The sequence below is a fragment of the Aotus nancymaae genome, unplaced genomic scaffold (assembly GCF_030222135.1).
Source record: "Aotus nancymaae isolate 86718 unplaced genomic scaffold, 86718_ANA_hifiasm-v0.15.2.pri h1tg000103l, whole genome shotgun sequence".
In the NCBI taxonomy this organism is placed as follows: domain Eukaryota; kingdom Metazoa; phylum Chordata; class Mammalia; order Primates; family Aotidae; genus Aotus; species Aotus nancymaae.
The window spans coordinates 5860358-5883762 of NW_026988518.1; the positions used below are offsets into that span (position 1 = coordinate 5860358).

General features: G+C 36.7%; 1 protein-coding gene across 29 annotated transcripts in view; it reads left to right on the plus strand.

Moving 5' to 3' along the window:
* Positions 1-23405, plus strand: part of LOC110567235 (metal-response element-binding transcription factor 2) — a 117587-nt gene that overhangs the window by 18880 nt on the left and 75302 nt on the right. For 26 of the 29 annotated variants that reach the window (XR_010340173.1, XR_010340174.1, XR_010340175.1 and 23 more), the window contains 8 exons: positions 11879-12077; positions 12194-12275; positions 16546-16641; positions 16868-16968; positions 17341-17489; positions 20202-20297; positions 21259-21327; positions 22148-22271. Coding sequence is in view for 23 of the 29 variants with exons in the window: in XM_064370187.1 (XP_064226257.1) it covers positions 11879-12077; positions 12194-12275; positions 16546-16641; positions 16868-16968; positions 17341-17489; positions 20202-20297; positions 21259-21327; positions 22148-22271 (916 nt within the window). In the remaining 6 variants the exon portion in view is untranslated. Of the gene's footprint in view, positions 1-11878; positions 12078-12193; positions 12276-16545; positions 16642-16867; positions 16969-17340; positions 17490-20201; positions 20298-21258; positions 21328-22147; positions 22272-23066; positions 23404-23405 lie in introns of those variants that run through there. The other 3 variants (XM_064370204.1, XM_064370205.1, XM_064370208.1) reach the window with 3 other exon arrangements.

A 23405-nucleotide genomic window follows, 5' to 3' on the forward strand; every position in this document is an offset into this window, starting at 1 on the left:
AGTGATGCCGTGATTATTTTTAAAAACTTGGAAAATGTAAAGTATGTAAACTGTGTTACTCAAAACCCTACTCTCCAGGGATTTTTTAAAAATTCCAGCTTCTTCATGGCTTGATTTCAGGTTTTTCTTTTCTTTTTTTTTTTTGTTTGTTTTTTGTGATGGAGTCTTGCTCTGTTGTCCAGGCAGGAATGCAGTGGCGTGATCTCAACTGACTGCAACTTCCATCTCCTGGGATCAAGCAATTCTTGTGCCTCAGCCTCCTGAGTAGCTGAGATTAACAGGCACACACTACTATGCCTATTTAATTTTTGTGTTTTTAGTAGAGACGGGGTTTTACCATGTTGGCCAGGCTGGTCTGGAACTCCTGACCTTAAGTGATCTGCCTTCCTTGGCCTCTCAAAGTGCTGGGATTACTGGCGTGAGCCACCATGCCCTGCCCTTTTCTTATTAATAGATTATTGCAGATTTATTTGGGTTCCCATCTTTTCTCTTTTGCATAGCATTTATTTATTCAGCTAGTATTGAGAATCTCTTGGGGGCCAGGTACAAGGGACATATGACAGTAAATAAGACAAAGAGGCAGTGTCTCTACCTTTATAGCTTGGTCTTTTTCATTTGTTCAGTGTTATCTATGCCACTTTCTCTCTAATTTGAGCTGCAGCTATACTGCAGTTTTGTTCCTAGAAAAGTGTGTGTTGTCTCCTGACTTTCTGCCTTTACATATGTTCCCTAGTAAGTCTGTAGTTAAAAGCTAAGTTCTGATGAAGTTTTGTCTGTCCCTGCCATTTGCTCCTGGACAGATTAGATATTATTATTCTTGTGTTTATTCATTATAGGAATTATGCTGCATATAGTTTTTTTGAAGTGCACATGTGTTTCTCTACAAAGACTGTGTTCCTTAGTGGTATGTACTGTATCTTTCCACATTTGTCTGTCTTGGCATATAGCAGGCATTCTACAAATATTTGTTGAATGACCAGAGCCATAGACTTTAAATAAAATAATCATGTTTTCCTTAACTCTCATTGGACTCTTACTAGAAAGGAGTTTGGGGAATAGATGTTTTGGCTGATTAAAATGTTCTGATTAATTAAAGTATATTCTGAGATACCAGTTTTCAAATATAAGTTGTCAGTAGGTTAGGAGACAAATGTATATATGTTGGTTGTTTATAAGAAGGCTGCATTTTTGCATATTAACCATTATAAACAGGAATTGAGATTCCAAGTCAGTTGATCTGTAATTTTTAATACAGTTTATTTGCAGTATTTATGATACTTAATGCCTACTATAATAGTTTCAAAATTTTAACTTTGTTCTCTAATGAATGTGTTTCTTCTCAGTGTTGCCCGGTTGTAAGACTAGGGTATCTGCTGATTCTGAGCCACTAGTAGCAACCCCTGACCATGGGTCCCAGCAAGGTGAGGGATGAGAGGATAACATTTACAGATGGTAAGAGGGGGATGTTTGTCTATATCTTACACAGAGGGACACTACTCACCTATATCCAGTTGTGTAGCCCCTTAAGTAAAAAATGTAGAGAGGGTTCTTACACTGATAAGGTCCTGAAGAAAGACCTCCATATTTTGGCAGAGTTTATTAGTCTAAGTGTTGCCTCCCTATCTGATCACCCTAAGGCAAAGCTCACCTCTCTCCAATTCCTGCATCACATATAAAGAGATTCCATGTAGATTTATGTAACCTTAATCTTAACTGTCAGTGGACAATTAAGGACCACTAAATAGTTGAGGAAAGCCTGCTGCATGAAGAGAGAGCCTAAGATAAACAGAAAAAAAAATGAAAGGATTTACCAAGGGCTGGACAGTATAATTGAAAGAAGACCTTGCCTAGACACATAATTATGAAATTTTAAGACATTAAGGATAAAGGAAGATCCTAGAAACTTTCCGAGGAAAAAATGGTAACCTATAAAGGAGTAACAGTCAGAGTGGCATCAGATTTTTCATCACTAATGCTGAGTGTAGTAGAGGACTATTATCAAACTTCTGAGGGAAAATTATTTTCAACATTAAATTCTGTGTCTGGGAAAGTGTTGGTCAGTTGTAAGGGTGGGATTGAAATAGATACACAAAGTTTATACATCCTTCTGTTGTAAGCCACTGCTCCAGCAAAAGAATATGGGACCTAGAAAGCAGAGTGATAAGGGGAACTTCCAAGATGAGAAGAACAGGACTTAGAGGGTAGTCATTCCAGATTGGCACAGGAACATGGAGAGCTACATGTGGAAAAAAGATTTGAAATTATCATTGACAGTTTGAAACAGGAGGCAATAAAGGGATATATTAAGCAATTTTGGGAAAAATTAAAAGCAAATAAGAAAAGATATTTAATAAGGGTATACCACTTATCTTTGCAGTGACCAATATTTACACATTGAACAATAAGTAAAACTTACTGATTTAGTGAAAATAGTTCAAGATTTGTAGAGGATCGGAGGTAGGAAGTAGGAGTTAGCATAAGATGTGAATTATCAGCTTCTATATCAAGAAGTCAGATTTGAAGTTGATCAATTTAAAAAGAGAAGTATAGGCCGGGCACGGTGGCTCAAGCCTGTAATCCCAGCACTTTGGGAGGCCGAGGCGGGTGGATCACGAGGTCAAGAGATCGAGACCGTCCTGGTTAACCTGGGGAAACCCCGTCTCTACTAATACAAAAAATTAGCTGGGCATGGTGGCGCATGCCTGTAATCCCAGCTACTCAGGAGGCTGAGGCAGGAGAATTGCCTGAATCTAGGAGGCAGAGGTTGCGGTGAGCCGAAATCGCGCCATTGCACTCCAGCCTGGGTAACGAGCGAAACTCCGTCTCAAAAAAAAAAAAAAAAAAAAAAGAGAAGTATAAACACATTATTTGGAAATATGAGGGTACCTTCAGACGATGTAGTTGAAAGAGTTTACAAAAAAGAAAGAAACACCTGGGCCAGGCACAGTGGCTCATGCCTGTAATCCTAGCACTTTTGGAGGCCCGGGTGGGCAGATCACGAGGTCAGGAGATCAAGACCATCCTGGCCAACATGGTGAAACCTCGTCTCTACTAAAAATACAAAAAAATTAGCTGGGCGTGGTGGTGCATGCCTGTAGTCCCAGCTACTCAGGAGGCTGAGACAGAAGAGTTGCTTGAACCCAGGAGGTGGAGATTGCAGTGAGCCGAGATCGCGCCACTGCACTACAGCCTGGGTGATAGTGCGAGACTCCGTCTCAAAAAAAAGCAACACCTGCTTCTGAGAGTAAGACGGGGATATTAGAAGACATGGAGTGAGGAACTATTGATTTAATTTTTTTCTACACTGTTTGATTTTTTTCTATAAAACCATATATGTAACATGATGTTTGTATTATTTCTAAAACTAAGAAGTGGAGTAGAGCTGGCCTTTAAGCTGCTTGCTTTATGCTTTTTGTCCTTTAGGTTCAACCTTGGTTCTCTTTGACATTCTACTTTCAAGGAAACCTCAACCAGAAAGAAGGCAACCAGTTTCAGGCTTCATTTTACTATACTTTTCTCAAGAGATAAAAGAGAATTCCTTCTCCATAGCTTTAGTGCGGGCCAAGCTTAAGCAGATTGCCTGCTGCTTCCCTTACACGTAGGCCTTACTTTGACCCTGTTTGGCCTCATGAATTTGACCATATCTGTATGAAAGTTTTCACCAAAAATACCACTTTTCTTAGGTTATGTTATATCCTTCACATGCGATTAACTCACATATTTGCTACTTTTCCCAGGGAAGGGAAGAAATTGTGGGAAAAAGCATGGCAAAGATGGCAACTAAGAATTCAGGTAGTTCTTTGTTCACTAGAAGAACAAATGTGGAATGGATTGGGAAGAGTTAGTCCCAGTTTCCCTAAGCCACACTATTTCTGAATTAAACATCCAGTTTTCAAGTTCATGAATCAGGATCTTATTTCTTCTCGTGTAATAAACCAAGAGTTACTGGCTTGAACACTTGGTCTCAAGGGAAGAAATTTATTTGTCCAGGCAATCTCTTTTAAGATGTATATCACTACCAGTGATCCAGTGATTGTGACTATGGGCCCTCTCTCCCAATCTTTTTAATGAGGTAAAATACATATAACAAAATTTAACTTTTTTTCTTTTTTTTTTTTTAAAGGAGATAGGGTCACACTCTGTTACCCAGGCTGGAGTGCAGTGGTGTGCTTCCAGCTCACTGCAGTCTCAAACTCCTGGGTTCAAGTGATCCTGCAGGCATGTGCCATCATGCCTGGCACATTTAAAAAATTTTTTCTGTAGGAATGTTGTCTTGCCATGTTGCTCAGGCTGGTCTTATTTTTTTAATTTTGAGACAGGTTCTCCCTGTTCCCCAGGCTGGAATGCAGTGGTGCAGTCACAGCTCACTGAAGCCTCGACCTCCCAGGCTCATGCAATTCTCCCATCTTGGCTTTCTGAGTAGCTGGGACTATAGGCACATGCCACTACATCTGGCTAATTTTCGAAGAAATTTTTTGTAGAGCCTGAATCTTTTTGTGTTGCTTAAGCTGGTCTTGAACTCCTGGTCTCAAGCAGCTCTCCCGCGTTGACTTCCCAAAGAGCTGGAGTTACTGATGTGAGCCATCATGTCTGGCCCATCTTAACCAATTTTCAGTGTACAGTTCAATGATATTAAATACATTGAGCCATCTCCATAACACTTTTTACCTTGTTAAACTGAAACTCTATGCCCGTTGTGTAAAAACTCCCTCTTTCTCCCTCCCCTCAATCCCTGGCTCCTTAAAGAGCAGAGGCAGTTTGAATCTGAGATGAGGTAAGATGAAGGATATAGCTTTGTAGCTACTGACTAGTCAACGGAGTACCCAAAAGGAGTACTGATCCCCCAATCAAAAAGTCTGTTTCTCATGGCACTTTAGTTTATGAACTCAGAAAAATGTTTGCAATATGTATAAGAAAGAGTTATAATATATAAGATGCTCTTGAAAATTATTATGAAAATGATTAACATTTCATTTTAAAATGGACAAACAACATTAATTGCAGTTTCCAGAAGACAAAGAAATTGTTAATAGTCCGGGCGTGGTGACTCATGCTTATAATCCTAGCACTTGTGGGAGGTCAAAGCGAAGGGATTACTTGAGCTCAGAAGTTTGAGACCTAGCCAGGCGTGATGGCTCACGCCTGTAATCCTAGCACTTTGGGAGGCTGAGGTGGGTGGATCACCTGAGGTCAGGAGTTCAAAAACCAGCCTGGCCAACATGGTGAAACCCCATCTTAAAAAAAAACAAAAAAAGAAGTTTGAGACCTGCCCCTTCCATTTCCTACTAAAAATAAAAAAAATCAGCTGGTCATGGTGGTGTGGTGTGTGCCTGTAGTCCCAGCTGCTTGGGAGCTGAGGTGGGAGGATCCCTTGAGCTCTGGAGATTGAGGCTTCAGTGACCCATAATTGCACTACTGCACTTCACCCTGGGTGACAAAGACCCTGTCTCAAAAAAAAAAAAAATTGTTAACAAACCTATAAGGAACATGCTTTTTAAACCTACTATTAGAGATGTAGATAGAGTGTGTGTTGTCAAACAGCAAAAGAATGATAATTCTTCCGGTTGGTGCAGTTGCAGTGAGAGTGTGAATTGGTACCTTTTGGGAGAGTAATTGACAATACCTATGATATTTAAAAATACACATAATATGAGGATGGGGGGGATGTGAATATATAAATGAAAAAAGATTATCCATGAGATTATAATTGAAACTGGGTGTTACTTGATGGCTTGTTATACTTGTTTTGTCTACGTTTGTAATTTTCTTTTCTTTTTTTTTTTTCTTTTGAGATGGAGTCTTGCTCTGTCACCCAGGCTGGGGTGTAGTGGTGTGATCTCAGCTCCGCCTCATGGGTTCAAGCGATTCTCCTGCCTCAGCCTCCTGAGTAGCTGGGATTATAGGTGCGGGCCACCATGCCTGGCTAATTTTTGTATTTTTAGTAGAGACGGGGTTTCACCATGTTGGTCAGGCTGGTCTTGAACTCCTGACCTCGTGATCCACCTACCTTGGTCTCCCAAAGTGCTGGGATTACAGGCATGAGCTACCGCGCCCAGCCACATTTGTAATTTTCTATTATCAAAAGGAAAAATATACATTGTATATTATATACACAATAATTATCTTTACAGACTTATCCTATATAATAGTTGGGAATGTAGAAGAATGAGCTTTATATTATTGCTTATAGTAAAACATTGGAAACATCCTAAGTTCCTCCATTGGGCAATGGTTGGAAAGCAGTTTAGCAACTGATGAAAAGATTATTTTATGTTCTTTTATATTTACATAACATACAGAAATTACATTGTTTATGATACATTGTTATGTGAGAAAATGTATATAACTATATATAATGTCCTATATTTAAAACATTTATATGAATTACAGATATGTGTGTATATATATATAGTACAAATAAAAATCAGGAGATCAATGGGGTTTTTTTTGTGGGAGGAGATCGCATGGGAAATTTTCACTTTTAACTATAAGTTTATTATTTATTCTAACATCAGCGTGTCTACCTTTGTAGTCAGAAAGGAAATAATTCTAAAATTAGAAAAATTAATTTGGCTTCTAATAAAGGTCACATTCTAGCAAAGAGGGAATTAATCAGTGACAATAATACGTTGGGGGGGACTACATGGGGAAAACCCTCAGCGGGGAGGAAAATGTACGAAGATGTTTATCCTACCTATGTTTGAGTTATGGCATTATGGGTAATTTGCCCTTTTCTTACTTTGTTTTCTGTAAGATATTTTTAGGCAGAGAAATTGTAAAAGAAAATAATGCTCTTACAAGTTATTTTTGTATGTAATTTTGGTTTTTGATACAGGTTCTTGCTGTTGCCTAGGTTGAAGTGCAGTGGTGCAATCACAGTTCACGGAAGCCTCTACTTCCTGGGCTTAAGTGATCCTCCCACCTCAGTCTCCTGAGTACCTGGGACCACAGGCATGTGCCACCATACCCAGCTAATTTTTTGATATTTTTTGTAGAGACAACTTTTCACTATTTTGTCAAGGCTGGTCTCAAATTCCTAGGCTCAAGTGATTCTCCTGCCTCAGCCTCCCAAAGTGCTGGGATTACAGGTGTAAGCCACTATGCCTGGCACAAATGATCTGTTTATTAATGTAGTTTTATATAGGATTTATGTTTATGTGGGTAAAAGGTTGGTGTATATTTTTCTTAAATGTGAATGAAAGTAGAGTCTGTTTTTTACTTAAAGCAAAACAGATTATTTGTGTGTAGAGACATTAGATTATAAATGTAGGTAAAGATGAAAAGTTAAACTCCTTAAATACAGGTTAGTTAAAAAAATTAACTCCTTAAATATAGGCATTTCTTGACTTGAACTTTATAAGTTTTTCTGCTGTTTATGTATTATGCCCCATGCAGAGCACTGAGAATACAACTGTGATAAGAGACAGACATTCCCTGTTTTGAGGAGGTTGGTGGGTTATGTTGAAGTGGGCTGAAGACTGAAAAGGGGAGACTATAGGAGTGGAGACGTTATAACTTTTCCCCAGAGGTTTGCATGTGAATGGGAGAAAAGAACAGGAAGTGGTGGGAAGGGAGCACAAAGAATCAAGAGAATTTTAGTTATTCTACCCCCGACCCTCAAGATCCTTGCAAGTTTTTAAGCATAGTTGAATGCAAATGGGAGGGTGCTCAGAGAGAAGATTTATTGAATGCTGGCTCTGGTTTGTATCCTATAATAAACCTCATCAAGTTATAATCTGTCTTGCAGTTGCAGTTTCCTCATGTAAAAAGGGATCCGTAAAATCCTCATCTGCAAAAATATCTCTAAAGCAGCCCTGAGTATTAAATTACCTCTATATATCTAGTGCCTGGCACAGTATGTGGCTCATAATAGGGACCCAAAAATGATTTATGAATGAATACATTGAATGTTTAATGTAGGATTAGGCACGTGGTAATCTCAGTAATTCTTTCCTGGAGGTTTGGCTGTGAATGGGAGGGAAAAAATGAGGAGGTGGTGGGAGGGGGCATAAGGAATCAAGGGTAACTATGATTAGGTTAGGTCTCATTTGAGACATAGCACACCAGAAATATTAGAAGAAGCAGGGCATAAACATTAGGAGATGGAAATATAAAAAAAAGTTTGATGTGATGACCTAAGGATGTGCCATGCAGCGGGAGTATTAGTGTGGACAGTGGACAGAGACAGACCTTGTCTTCCTGAAAAAAAAGGGATAATTTATTGAAGTAATAGCAAAGCATTTGAAACTGTCTGGGAATGTTTGCAATTTTTATTTTTGTACAGTTTCTACTTTGGAGTTGGAAGATTCTGGATCTTAACACGGACCTGCCATGGCATTCTACTGAGGTCATTTTTTACCCATGATTAATTATTGTTCAGGCTTTGGTTATTTTCTTTTAACTTAAGGGATGCAAAATCCCCCAAGTGAACAACGAACTTAAAGCTTTTTTCAAAGTTGATTGCTAATAGAGTCATTCCCATACTGTGAAGGCATTAAATTGTTTCAGCCTCTGGAGAAAGAGGGTTCTTACCCTGTCCTTAAGCATCCCTGATGATAGAAAATTCATTGTGATTCTTCCTGCATTTTTACTTCTGTTCTCTTGAAGTTCTGTTCATCTTATCAACTATTTAAACTTTTTAACCCCTCTAATTATACTACCAAAAGTGCCTTCTCATAGCTGACTATGGCACAGAAAAACAATGTTAGGTAAAATTGCTTTGTGCCTTAGCACGAATCAAGGCAGGGGCATCAAACTGTACTTCTTCGTTGTTGTGTACTAACAATAAAAGACATAAGCACACAGACATGCACATACCCCCAAACCTTATTTCACTTAAGAATTTTTTTTTTTTTTGAGAAAGAGTGCAGTGGTGTGATCTCGGCTCACTGCAACCTCTGCCTCCCAGGTTCTAGCGGTTCTCCTGACTCAGCTTCTTGAGTAGCTGGGATTACAGGCATGCACCACCAAGCCTAGATAATTTTGTATTTTTAGTAGAGACAGGGGGTTTGCTATGTTGGCCAGGTTTGTCTTGAACTCTGACCTCAAATGATTCATCTGCCTCAGCCTCCCAAAATGCTGGAATTACAGGTGTGAGGCACCGTGGTGGCAAGATTTTTAATATCATGTGATAAAATTGAAATGGCATAAACCACTTGTGCCGTTGAGTTGCCAGCCAAACTAGCAGCTTTTTCATGGAACACCATTTTTACTTGAAACAGCGACTGATTTCTGTATAAGGCAGATGTTTTCTTGAGTTGACAATCTACTTTTTATATTTACCTTACTTAACCATTTTTTGTTTTTTTGTTTGTTCCTGTGAGATCGAGTTAGCATCTTGTGTCCTTCCCTTCCTCCCTCTCCCTTCCCTTCCCTTCCCTTCCTCCCCTCTCCCCCTTCCCCCTTCCCCCTTCCCCCTTCCCCCTTCCCCCTTCCCCCTTCCCCCTTCCCCCTTCCCCCTTCCCCCTTCCCCCTTCCCCCTTCCCCCTTCCGTTCCTTTTTGACAAGTTCTCTCTCTGTTGCTCAGGCTGGAGTGCGATGGCACAATCACAGCTCACTGCAGTCTCGACCTCCTGGCCTCATATAGTCCTCCCACCCCAGACTCCCTAAGTAGCTGGGACCACAGACACATGCCACCATGCCTGGCTAATTTTTATTTTTGATTTTTTTAGAGACATTCTCCCTGTTGCCAGGCTGCTGTTGAACCTGGGATCCTCCTGCCTCAGCCTTCCAAAGTGCTAGGATTACAGGCATGAGCCACACTGCACCTGGCCTTGTGTCATTTCTTTGAAACAGTTTTGTTCCTACATATTTCCTTTGTGCTATTGTTGCCAAATATATTATGTTTCTACACATTATGGGTCTGACAATACAGTTATGTACATATTTTGTATATTTGCTTTAGAGGAAATATGCATTTATGCTGTCTTTTATAATTAATTTTGTTGGTGTTCTGTGTGTGTGTGTGTGTGTGTGTATTTGAATTTCATTCTGGGTTTACTTGCTTTCAGTCATGTTAGTATTTATTGTTAGATGGCTCTGCTAATAACAAATTCAGTTTTTGTTTATTTGGAGTGTGTATTTCACCTTCATTTTTGAAAGACAGTTTTGCTGGATATAACATTCTCTGGTGACAGCACCCCCTTCCCCCAGCCTGCATACTTTGAATTTGTCATCTCACTGCCTTCTGGCCTTCATTGTTTCTGATGAGAAGTCAACTGTTAATCTTATTAGGGTTTCCTTGTATGTGATATATTGTATTTTTGTCGTTGCTTTCAAGATTTTTTTTTTGCCTTTCAGCATTTTTACTATGATGTGGCTGGGTGTAGATCTCTTTGCATTTATCCTTCTTGGAATTTGTTGAGCTGCTTGGATGTGTAGATAATGTTTTTCAGCAAATTTGGGAAGGTACCAGTTATTTCTTTGGATATCTTTAAAATGTATTTCTTTTAAACTGAAACATTCTGTACCCATTAAACACTAACTCCCTACTCCCCATTCTTCCTAGTTGTTGGCCGCCATTCTATTTCCATTTCTATGACTTTGAGTGTCTAGGTACCTCATATAATTGGAATAGTTATCCTTTTTGTCTGGCTTATTTCACTTAGCATAATGTCTTCAAGGTTCATCCATGTTTTAGCATGTGACAGGGTTTTCTAGAATTTCTGTATTTTTAGGTATTGAAATTAGGTATTCCTAATACTTAGGAACTTTTTGAAACTTTTTTCTTTAACTTCCCTGCTCATTTTATTTTTACTAAACTTTTATGCTATTTTTAGAATTATTGTCTGTCTAGTTTTACATATCACTGTATGTTTAATTAGAGAAAAATCTAATTTGGAAAAGCGAAACCAAATACTGGTTTGTTACCTTTCAGAGTTGATGGTGGTATGCTTTGCTGTTTATGGAATGTCTAATACATAAGTTAAATGTAATTTCACCGTATTTAATGATTTTTTTTCCTTTAAGTACTCTTATAGGGTACTTTTTTTTTTTGACATGGAGTCTTGCTCTGTTACCCAGGTTGGAGTGCAGTGGTGTGATCTCAGCTCACTGTAACACTGCTTTCTGGGTTCAAGCGATTCTCCTGCCTCAGCCTCCCAAGAAGGTGGGCTCACAGGTGCGCACCACCACACCCAGCTGATTTATGCATTTTTAGTAGAGATGGGGTTTCACCATGTTGGCCAGGCTGGTCTCGAACTCTTGGCCTCAGGTGATCTGCCCGCCTCAGCCTCCCAAAGTGCTGGGATTACCGGTGTGAGCCACAGCACCAGGCTGTATAGCGTATTTTTCTATTTGTATATAATTTAATGAAATTGCTGATTCTCAATTTGTTTTTTAAACTCCCAGTCTGTATATTTGCTCAATTCAGTCGTGATTCCCTGTAAGGAGAAGGTCATGACTGCCCTTTCTTTAAGTGCGAAGAGTGTGAATAACACCCAGGTGTCCCCTGAAGTCACTGGTTAGTGTGTCTTAACTGCATGTGGCATAATCAAGATATTAAAATTTAATTCACTTTTATTCTTTATCTAAACCCAGTCATGAGATTCAAGACATTATTTGCTCATGACCATGGCCTGCGAACCTCAACCTAAAGCTGTTATTTTGATGACAGCTGCCTCAAATGTGTTATCTTAGGGTGTTTGCTGAGTCTTGGCCTCACTTAGAGTAGGCAACGAATGGATATTAAGAATTGTTATCATTTTGTTTTAAACTTCTTTGTTTGGAGAGTATTTATGATTTGAGATACCTTTTATATTTTTCTTTGTCTTAAGGTTTTTAACAAATGGAAAACTTTGATTAACATATAAAATATCCCACTGGTATAAATTAAGCTCTACAAGTAAGTCTTACATATGGTCTTTTATTCTCTAAACAGAGACTCTACAGGGGCAGGTAATTCACTGGTCCACAAGCGGTCTCCTTTACGTCGAAACCAAAAGACCCCAACATCCTTGACCAAGCTGTCTTTACAGGATGGACATAAAGCCAAAAAGCCAGCATGTAAATTTGAAGAGGGTCAGGATGTCCTAGCTAGATGGTCAGATGGCTTGTTTTATCTTGGCACTATCAAAAAGGCAAGTTACTTTAATGTATGTTTTGCTGTTTTTGCAGTAAGCATTTAATAATCTTAAATTTAACTTAATGTTTTTAATTTTAAAAGATCACCGTTAAGTATTTCTCTGTATTGCAGATAAACATATTGAAACAGAGCTGCTTCATCATATTTGAAGACAGTTCTAAATCCTGGGTTCTCTGGAAGGACATTCAAACAGGCAGGTGCTACTATTTCTCTTGAATATGATTTAAATTAAAATTTAATTTTCTTCAACTTGTCATATTATGGTGTTGTCTGTTGAATACAGCGTATTTAGATAACTCAGTATTACTTCCAAGGAGAGGTTAAAAAATCAGCATAGTCTTTATTATAGACCATAAGAAGAACGAGAATACTCTCTTAGGGTAAAGATAGACTAGAGGGCAGATGCATCACTAATTTATACCCATAAGCTATATTAAGACCCTTCTCTCTGAAAAAGAAAAAAAAAAAAAAAAAAAAGAGGCCGGGCACAGTGGCTCACTCCTGTAATCCCAGCACTTTGGGAAGCTGAGGTGGGAGGATCACCTGTGGTCGGGAGTTTGAGACCAGCCTGACCAACATGGAGAAACCCCGTCTCTTAAAAAAAAAAAAAAGACCCTTCTAAGAACTTTGAAGAAAAAGCTTTAGGAACTAATCTAAGTAACAGTTTTGGATTCAATTTAACTGTTACTTGCTTATATTTGTAGAAAGCAACTATTTATTGAGAGCATACTATTTGTCAGATGATTTGGGAAATTAGGACATATAAAACTGCTTTAGAATAATAGAAATATTCATTAATAAAAATGGTTTAAAATTACCATTTAGTTATGGATTTTTTATGTTTAGATGGGAAAATGAGGCTACATTTGTGTGCCAGTGAAAATGAATACAAGTATGCCTTTGTTTAGTTATAGGTATGCTTCTTGGGATGATTCTATTATTAGAAACTGATGGTTTCATGCTCTTAGAGTCTGCTAAATATAGATGTTTTTCCGGGTAACTTTTTCATGCAAAGTACTTTTTAAAATTATTAATCTTTTACTGAAAACCTGAGTATTTTAGTAGTTCATTAAAGCCCTACTTTTGCTTTTCCTTTTGCTGGGTTAATAGGCCTACACTAAGACCTGTGTTTTGTATATTCTTGTAGAAAAGAGATAAATTTTCTCCCTAAAGGGTAGACACCTTGCTAAAGTGTTTAATGATTGAATTTTATATTTGAATCCCAAGTTCAATTTTATGGTATGTTTCTGCTGTGTTTTAGTTCTTGACTTCACTCCTAATATTTCTTAAAGAATAAAAAAGTTTTGGTAAAGGAATTGGAATGTTCTAATTACTATCTGTATAATTGGTACTCAGGGCTTAGGTGGGAAATGAATAAATTACTCTGGTAATTTATTTGGTAAAATGTTACTCTGGTAAAATGTTTTTCTAGATAGACTTTTTATGGTTCCCGGACTGGTAAGTTTAAAGGACTAAAATTATGTTTTGAATCTGATATTGAAGAGCCAGTGAGAACAGTGTGAATCATAAGATGTAAAGGGATAGAAGATCTCCAGCACTGCTACTAATATTGAGCAGATCTTATGACCCTGCACACAAAATTATTCCTTTTTCCTTATTTTGGAAACATGGGTCTCTCTAATAATGGCACTGAAACATGTTATGCTGCTTTTTACTCTCTTTCCATTAGTTATGTATTTCTTTCGGCTTTTAAAAATCTTTTGGAGTTTCCTGTGGATTTAATGTAATAGGTCTGTCTGTCCTTTTATCCACTTTCTCCTTTCTACTTCCCCTTCTTTGCTTTTAAAGGTGGCAGAAAAGAAGAAAACTAATGTTACATAGAGATAGAAAGTTGTTTTGTGAGGGGTACTTTCCTGTTCTACAAGTGCTGCACCCAGTATATGCTGCACCCAGTTTAATGTTCTGTGGTGGTTCTTTCTTAACTGGTTCCTTTTGTTGTTCCTGGAATTACAAAGAATTGCTCTGGTCATTTAACTCTTCATAGCACCTTGATAGTAGCACACAAGGAAACTTGCAGTTGCTATAGAAATGAATAAATTAATCTGAGAACTGCATTATGGCATGTTTTAGTGAGGAGTGGGTTTAGTAGTTTTCTTCTCTGTAAGAAACCTGCTAATAATATGTATCAAAATAATTTAATAAATTATATATATCTAATGAGATTCTTTTAAAAATGTTACATAAAGAAGAATGTTAATAGTCAACAGGGTGAAATATATCATGTTACAACTATTACATAAATGTAAGAGGGATTTAAATCTTAGCATCTAATGCTACTTTGGTTTCTGTGAAATGATGTACTCTTGCATTGCTGGTGGCAGTGGAAATTTCTATTTTGGTTATTTAGCATTTGCATTAAATGCAAACAAAGTTTATGATGTTATTTTTTTGAGAAATAATTTAAAAAAAAACTAGATGAAAAATGTTTCCTGAGCTTTATTTTAAAAAGAATAAAAAATTTGTTATTTCTAAGATGAAACAGTGAAGACTTCCTAGTCAACTGGATTTGGAGTAAGGGAGACTATAGAAGATTATTAAGCTATATAGGAAGGTTCTTGTAAACTTGATGGTTAAAAAATACATATATGTTTGATTTCACAAGTAAAAATTAACTTCTAGCTTCCTCAGGATTGTTTCTTGGGTTACTACCCCCTTTTCTGAGGATTTACCTTCCCCTTCATTAGTCCAAGTAGTTATAGTGAGAGTCAGGTCAGGCACCTACCTTAGGAGGGGGCTATCATTCCATTTCCAGGGAATTGTAAATTTTCATGGAAAGTTCCCAGGCTTAATCTGGTTGCTCTCATGACCGGAACCATAAACCCAGAAGCTATGGAAGGCCACCTTCAATAAGGTCTACCAAGAAGCAAACAGCTGGGTGCAGTGGCTATATCTATAATCCCAGTGCTTTGGGAGGCGGAGGCAGAGGCAGAGGCAGAGGCAGGAGGATTGCTCGAGCCCGGGAATTTGAGACCAGCTTGGGCAACATAGGGAGATCCTGTCTCTACAAAACAAAACAAAAAATATCAGTCAGGCATGGTGGCACACACCTATGGTTCCAGTTACTTGGGAGGCTGAGGTGAGAGCATTGCTTGGGCTTGGGAAGTTAAGGCTGCAGTGAGCTGTGACTGTGCCATTGTACTGCAGCCTGGATGGTACAGCAAGACCCTGTCTGAGGGGAAAAATAAAAGGAAGCAAGCAAAGCAAGAGAAAGAGGATGAGAGACCAAAACAAACAAATAGCAAAAATACAAAAGACAGATCTCCACCCCGCAAAAAAGAGTAACAATTGGTAACCTATATGTCCAAGAGCAGAGTAATAATTAAGTAAATTGGGTTCTTTCCACTAGATGTAATATTATGTGGCTATTGGAAGTTACAATTTTGAAAACTGGCTGTGTGAAAAAATGCTTTTGATAGAAGAAATATTATATAGTATTCATGAAGCATCTTGTAGTGGAGAGAATATGGATTTTGGCACATCTCTGAATCCTAGTCTTGATGTTTTCTAAGGGGCTTTGGGTTAGTTACTTTGTCTGAGCCTTAGTTCTTCTCTATAAATAGTATATTCATAAGTTAGTTGTGGAATTAAGCAAAAATATATCAAGAGCCTACACAATGCTTGACTCATAGCACAAAATTTTAGGTTTTCATTTTTGTTATGTACGTAAAATGTGTGCATTGTGTGAATTTGACTTTATTGAAATAGACAAGGTGAGAATACTGGAAATGATTATGTGTTAGGGTAGTAAAATTGTATTTTAAATTTTGTATGATTTTTTTTTTTAGAATAAAAATGTTTAAGGAAGAAATGATTTACTTGTTCTGCTAAAACAATATAATTAATAATTGTAGGATCCTGAAATTTAGTTGCAATGGGATTTTGTTAGGGTGCATTATTGGATATTGTATTTTCAGATTTCAGAAGCTGGAGATTAAATAATTGGTGTTCAACCTGTTTAATAAATTGTAAAAGGAAATGCTCTGAATTCAGGGAGAAAGAGGTGTTTACATATCTTCCTTGCTGTTTTTTTTAAATTTCATAATACTAGTTGTGTAGGATAAGTGAATGCATGTACATGAATATATACGTATTCTGTAAAGTAGCTCTAGTATTCACAGACCTCCTCTACCTGCTGTTGTCCATTCCTCACCTCTACCTTCACCTTTGAGAGCGGGAATATGATAAATGAGTAATGAGGGAAGCTGCCTGAGAGCAATTTAAATTAGCCTTCTGCCAAAAAACAGATTAAATTATGAAAGTAGACAGGCATCTTAAAGGTAGAAAGAACACAGAGCAAAGAGATACCATTTTGTGTACTTTGTCTTGTGAAGCATTGTGATCTACTTAGCATATATCGTCCATATGTGCTGCCCACTGAGTCATAATGGTAGTTTTGTTATATGGAATTATGACTCTTTTTTAATGTGTTTTGAGTATTTTAGGAGCCACTGGAAGTGGGGAAATGGTCTGTACAATATGTCAAGAAGAGTATTCAGAAGCTCCCAATGAAATGGTTATATGTGACAAGTGTGGCCAAGGTAACATTGATTTCTTTTAATCTTGGGGAAAAGTTGTTACATATTGAATGCCTGTGTTGAAGATTAATGACTAAAAATACTTTACATTGATAATTTGAAATTATTACCCTGCTTATTAATTATAAATATATTAATGTAGGAAATGATAATATTAAAATGCATTCTTGAAACTGTGTTGAAAGTATTAATGAAATAGAATTTGCTTTATGCTTTTTTTGATATTAAGGATATCATCAGTTGTGTCACACACCTCATATTGATTCCAGTGTGATTGATTCAGATGAAAAATGGCTCTGTCGACAGTGTGTTTTTGCAACAACAACAAAGGTATATTTAAGTGTTTTGGGCTAAAGCCCTGATGGAATTTGTAAGACATTATCAACATAATGATTGTGTACACTGGAAGTTTGTTTGAATGAAATGAGCAATGAATGCTAGGTGGAAAGTGTTTATTTGACTAATGATACTTAATTGACTTTTTAAACAATGCTTTCACTTATTTGATGATAGTAATATGGGAATTGGTGCAGTAATTTGAAAGAAGAAAAGAAAAATAGAGATTATTATTAATCAGTTTGTGATAAGGTAAAAGTTTGGAATGGAAACTCCTCCAGAAGTATCAGAGTCATTTTTAAAGTATAGAATTGTATTTAAAAGTTTAGCCTTCACTCTTTCACAGTTTTTTTTCTTCTAATGTAGAGGGGTGGTGCGCTTAAAAAAGGACCAAATGCCAAAGCATTGCAAGTCATGAAGCAGACATTACCCTATAGTGTGGCAGACCTTGAATGGGATGCAGGTCATAAAACCAATGTCCAGCAGTGTTACTGCTATTGTGGAGGCCCTGGAGAGTAAGTAAATAGAATTACGTGATTCCCCTTAAGTAGTTTTTATTTGCTTGCCTTAGCTATTTTTCTTGATTATGGTGTGTGAGTGATGGTGAATTGCAACTGTATGAACACATCAGTGACGAAAACCAGGGTGAAAATCTATTATTTTCATCAAAAAATAATTCTCAACTAGTTTTTGATCATATCCACACATTAAAAAATCTTCTTATAAATCTTATATCCTGGAAAGTTAAAGTGAATTATAAATATTGTCATAAAGTTAGCTGTTGAAGGAAAACATTTAATGCAGGGGCCCAGTGTCAGTAGTTTCATTGGTTGTCATATTTAATGTGATTGACCATTTAGAAACTGTTATATTTAATTATAATTTGAATGGGAGAGTAAGAGACAAGTTTGTTTTTTTTTTAATGTAAAAGCAACATGGAACTTTTTCACGGATTAGTGATTTCTTCTACATATTTTCATTTCTTTCTTTTTTAAAGTGATAGGGCACAGATTGTAGTGCAGTGACGTGATCATAACTCACTGCAGCATTGAACTTCTGGCATCAAATGATCCTCCTGCCTCAGCCTTCGAAGTAGCTAGGAGCGCAGACACATGCCACCACACCTGGCTGATTTTAAAAAGTATTTTTTTGTAGAGACAGGTTTTTGCTATGTTGCCCAGGCTGTTCTAAAACTCCTGGCCTCAAGCAATCCTCCTACCTCAGCCTCCCAAAGCAGGATGGGATTACAGGTCTGAGCCACCATACCTGGCCTGAGTAGCACTTTTATTTTCTTCCAGAACTTTTTCTTTGCATGTGCAACTTGGCCAGCTGTTTGGTGCAAGAGGCCTAGCTTTGGGGATATCTTGGCTTTTGACATACCTTCCCAACATTTTATTTTTCTAACTCTTTCTGAACACTTAGAGGACATTGTGAATTTTTTTTTTTTTTAAGAGAAAGGATCTTGCTATGTTACCTAGGCTGGAGTGCAGTGGCATGGTTATAGCTCATGGCAGCATTGGACTGGGCTCAAGCAATCCTCTCATCTCAGCTTCCTGAGGAGGTAGGACCACAGGCATGTACCACCACACCCAGCTAGTTTTAAAATTTTTTCATGGAAATGGAATCTCTCTATTTGTCCATATTGGTCTCCAACTCCTGGCCTCAGGTGATTCTCCCGCCTTGGCCTCCTAAAGTGCTGGAATTACAAGCATGAGTCACTGTGCCTGGCCTTCACCGTAAGATTATTAATTAGCCTAATTTCAATATTGTTGTGTCTCAGGGAATAGGAAGCTTGAGGAGAGGGAGAGGGATGGGGAATGGCTGGTTGGTGGTAGTCAGGAGACATACAACATTCAGTGATTAAGTTTGCCATCTTATATGGGCATGGTTTGTGGTGGCCCAAAATAATTATTGTAGTAACATCAAAGAGCACTGATCACCATGAAAGATGTAATATTAATAATAATCCAAAAGTTTGAAATATGGGAATTTCCAAAATGTGACACAGACATAAGGTAAGCACATGTACCTGGAAAAATGGTGCTGATAGACTTAATCGAGGTATACCCCTACTTGGAAATGGTAACTTTTATTATTTTCAAATAAAGATAGTCGTATCAAAACTACACATACTAGCCGGTGTGTGTGCCTGTATTTCCAGATACTTGGGAGGCTGAAGTAGGAGGGTCACTTGATCCTTTGAGCCCTGAAGTCCAGCCTGATCTCAATGTAGCAATGTAGCCCTATCTCTTAAAACAAACAAACCCAAAATCCATGTGCTAACTGAAAAGAGAAGATAATCTTTCTTAGATGAAGATTCAATTTTAGCATCTTTAGCTTTCTCAAGCAGATCTATAGATCATACATGAAATACAGCTGAATCGGTCAAAAAGCCTTTATACCTGGTAGTCTTAGATTCGATTTATGATGTTAAGCAAGTTTATTAAATTGTTATATTCTTTTTATTATAGTTGACAAGAATAATAGAAACACAGTAAAGCTATAAAATGAAATGTTTATAATCTGAAAGCTGTCTAAGGCCATTTGATATTTGGGGCAAGCAACAGTACCCCTGAATCTGACCTCTCCTGGGGTTTAGAGAGTTGATGTGAAAAAAAGCCCAGAGGCTGAGCATGGTGACTCACACACGTAATCTAAGTACTTTGGAAGGCCGAGGCCAGAGGATCACCTGAGCCCAGGAATTGGAAACCAGCCTGGGCAACAAAGGGGGACCCCAGTTCTGCTTAAAAAAAAAAAAAATACTAGATGAGCTTGGTGGTGCATGCCTGTGGTCCTGCCTACTTGGAAGGCTGAGGTGGGAGGGTTGCTTGAACTTGGGAGGTCGAGGCTGCATGAGCCATGGTGTACTCTAGCGGACAACATAGCAATACCCTGCCTCTTAAACAAAACAAAACAAAACAAAAAAACACTTAAGCCTGTGTTTTAACAGAGCTCATATAACTAGTGTAGGAGCCAGGCATTTTTGACTAGATGCAGTAGTTGTATCTTTCAAGAGCTTATAAAATTTCATGAATCGAAGAGAGATGAAATAGCTGATATTATAAGCCTTTTTGGGAAAGGAAATATTTACAGTAAGTAAAGTAGAAGTGTGATACTTTAATTAGAACAGTATTGTGGATTATGCCACTTTGTTGTTGTTTTTAAGAAATGAACCTTTTCCTTAAAACAGAAATTTTAATGTTAACCTTTTTTTTTTTTTTTAATAGCTGGTATTTAAAGATGCTACAGTGCTGCAAATGTAAGCAGTGGTTTCATGAGGCTTGTGTGCAATGCCTTCAAAAGCCAATGCTGTTTGGAGACAGGTGAGAAGGGCATTTGAACTTTACTGGCTGATTTTTGTCTTTTTAATTGTGGTTATGTTTGCGACTTCAGATTTCTAAAGATAGTTTCAACAGTGATGGTAAAAGGGTTGTCTCAGAGGGAAAATAATTGAATGATATACTTAATATATACATAATTGATATTAATTTTAATGATAATGTAATATATATATATAATTGAGTGATATACTTAAAATATACATATTTTTGTGCTTTTGGATTTTATTCCAGAAAGCTTTTAAGTATTGTCAGTAATTCCATTTGCTCCTGTTGACCCACAGTACTGTGAAGTATTCTCATTGAGGTTCCTTTAAAGAACCTCAGAGGGCTGTTATTGCAGAGAAAAGACCACGGGGCTTGTTAAACTTAACACAATGTATATCTTAGAAATAAAGAATTTCTAAAAGCAGACTCAATGTACTTTCTATATTAGAAGAATGCAGAGTAGTGCAGTGAACTCCAGGAACAAAAAGCCAGACCACTAAATTTGACATCTGAAAACCTGGGTTTAAATCTTGGCTTATGCCACTTAATTTTCTTTCTGACCTTAGGGAAGTCCACTTGTCTCTTTGGGCTTGTTTTTATCGGGTTATTTTGAACATTGAATTAAATTATGTATATGGGGGCAACCATCACAGTTGCTGGCACACAAAATCTATTAGTAAGCTATGAGTACATGTGAGTCTGTCTATAAACTTTGAAGGTCTCCAGTGGTTTTAAAAAAAAAGATCCTTCTCTTCACGTATGAACTATTTCATTATTTGTTGTTACTGGAAAAGAACTTTCCTCAATCACAGATAGCGTTAAAATTTAAATTATATTTTGTTTTGATTATCAGTGTTTATATCAGCTGTAGGATATTCACTTGGTGAATATTAGCTATAATTTTTAAATAGTTTATCCCTGATTACTCAGTATAAAACTTTTTCTTTTTTTTTCTCAGATTTTATACATTTATATGCTCTGTCTGCAGTTCTGGACCAGAATACCTCAAACGTCTACCATTACAGTGGTAAGTGTGGACCTTTCTGTTAGAAAAAAAAAGAAAAAAAAAACCCATATTTTTAAACCTAGAAGTTGAAACTTTCTATATGCATTTACTTGGCTTAAGTAAAAATGGGTTATTTATGTTTGGCTTTATTTCTTTTATTTATTCTCATGCCTGATACCATCTTCACTAAGTAATATCCACTTTTATTGCTAAATTAATAAGGCTTTTCAATGTTGAATGGCATAAATGTAACTTTCACACATCCTTTAGACCTTCAAAATTCCTACTCATATTTCCAGTTCTAATCTTCAGAAGAGCATACAGTAGAAAAGAGATAGGTATAACAAATATGCTAATTTCTGCTTCAGTGTAATTCTCGTGTGTTGGAAGTGTGATTAATTTTAGAGGTTTACTAATAAAATGCTTACAGTAAGTACTTACAAATCTTTGTTATAGTTTACATATTTTAGGAATAGATAGGATTTAACCCATGAATCAGATAGTTTGGTTAAGTATGGTATATTCTGTAGCTTGTATCCAGTAGTGAAAACACAAAAATCTTGATTCTAAGTTATATATATTTAAAGCCATATCCTCTTTAATGCATTTTAGGAAGTAATTCATATATCTTCTAGTTTATGGTTGCTATTTCAGGATAAGTGACTGTTTAGTCACTATTTTCTAGTTATTTTCATACGTAGCGATTTATAGTATTGTGAATATGACTATCCACCTATATATTTCACTTTACATTTTAATTATTGTTTTATTAAGAAACCATGATTTCTTAACCATAACCAAAGACATTATTTTTGTGTATTTGATTATTTTTGGATTCCAGGGTAGACATAGCACACCTATGCCTTTACAACCTAAGTGTTATTCATAAGAAGAAATACTTTGATTCTGAACTTGAGCTTATGACATACATTAATGAAAACTGGGATAGATTGCACCCTGGAGAGGTAGGTGGTCTGAGGACTACAGTGGCTACTTGATGTCTTTTTTGTTTTGTTTTGTTTTTAAAAAACAACTAGATACATGTGTAAATCAGACAACTAAAGTAGCATTTTATTTTTGGTTCTGGGGACAAATAAGTTAGGTGCGGGTATCAGAACCAGCCTTCTCGTCCTCTTGTGTGTTTGTTGCCTGTTTGACTCTGGGAATTTGTAGAAGGAAGTATATTATTTGATTCTTCCATTTTCTGAAGTGAAAATCGTTGTAGTTAAAGATAGAAGGGAGGGAGAAATCTTTAGTATTGGATATCTTACTCATAGTTTAACCTCCTTTTCTTCTAAGTTTTCTATAAACTTAGAGATGTAACCAGCATTCTTCCTCTCTTGTTGGTACTCCTTTATATATATCTCTGACTTGTAGGAATGGTGGGATCTAATAATATTGTTAGAAAAATGAGTTGTAGAATGAAGCTGCCTGAGTAGAAGATTATCCCCTCTCATTCTGACATCTCATTTTGCTTCTCATTTATGAAATGTAACTACCTATCCTGGTTTACAAAGAGTCTTTTTTTAAAGGAATATAAAATTAATGTGTGTTCATTGAAGAAAATTTTGAAACTATCAAATAGCAGAAACAGAAAAGTAACTAGAATAAGTTTAAATAGTTAGGGACCTTATTTTTAGCATTATTTAGAATTACTAAAATACATATTTTAACTACTTTAGGTTAAAACCAAAAAATTTGTTTTATAATATATGGAATTTGATAAATACATCTTAGTCATGCATTTTTTTTTTTTTTAGGTGAAAACTTTGCAAACTGATTTGAAGTTTAGGAAGAATTTCTTGATCTGTAGGTTTGAGACATGAAGGACATCCTATTTCATATAAAATAGGATCTCCAGGGGCTTTTTGAGGGTTTATGGGATATCAGGGAGAACATAATGCATAATTTAGTTGGTAGTTTTAAATTAAATCTAGGATATTATTGAAATTCAATTTACATGTTCTGAATGTTAGATATTGGATTATCATACAAATTTTTGTTGTTTTCTGTTAAAATTTTTTTTTAGGTGAAGTTTGAGAGAAAGTGAGTGATGTGTACATTTGATGAATTTTTTTTTTTTTTTTTTTTTTTTGAGA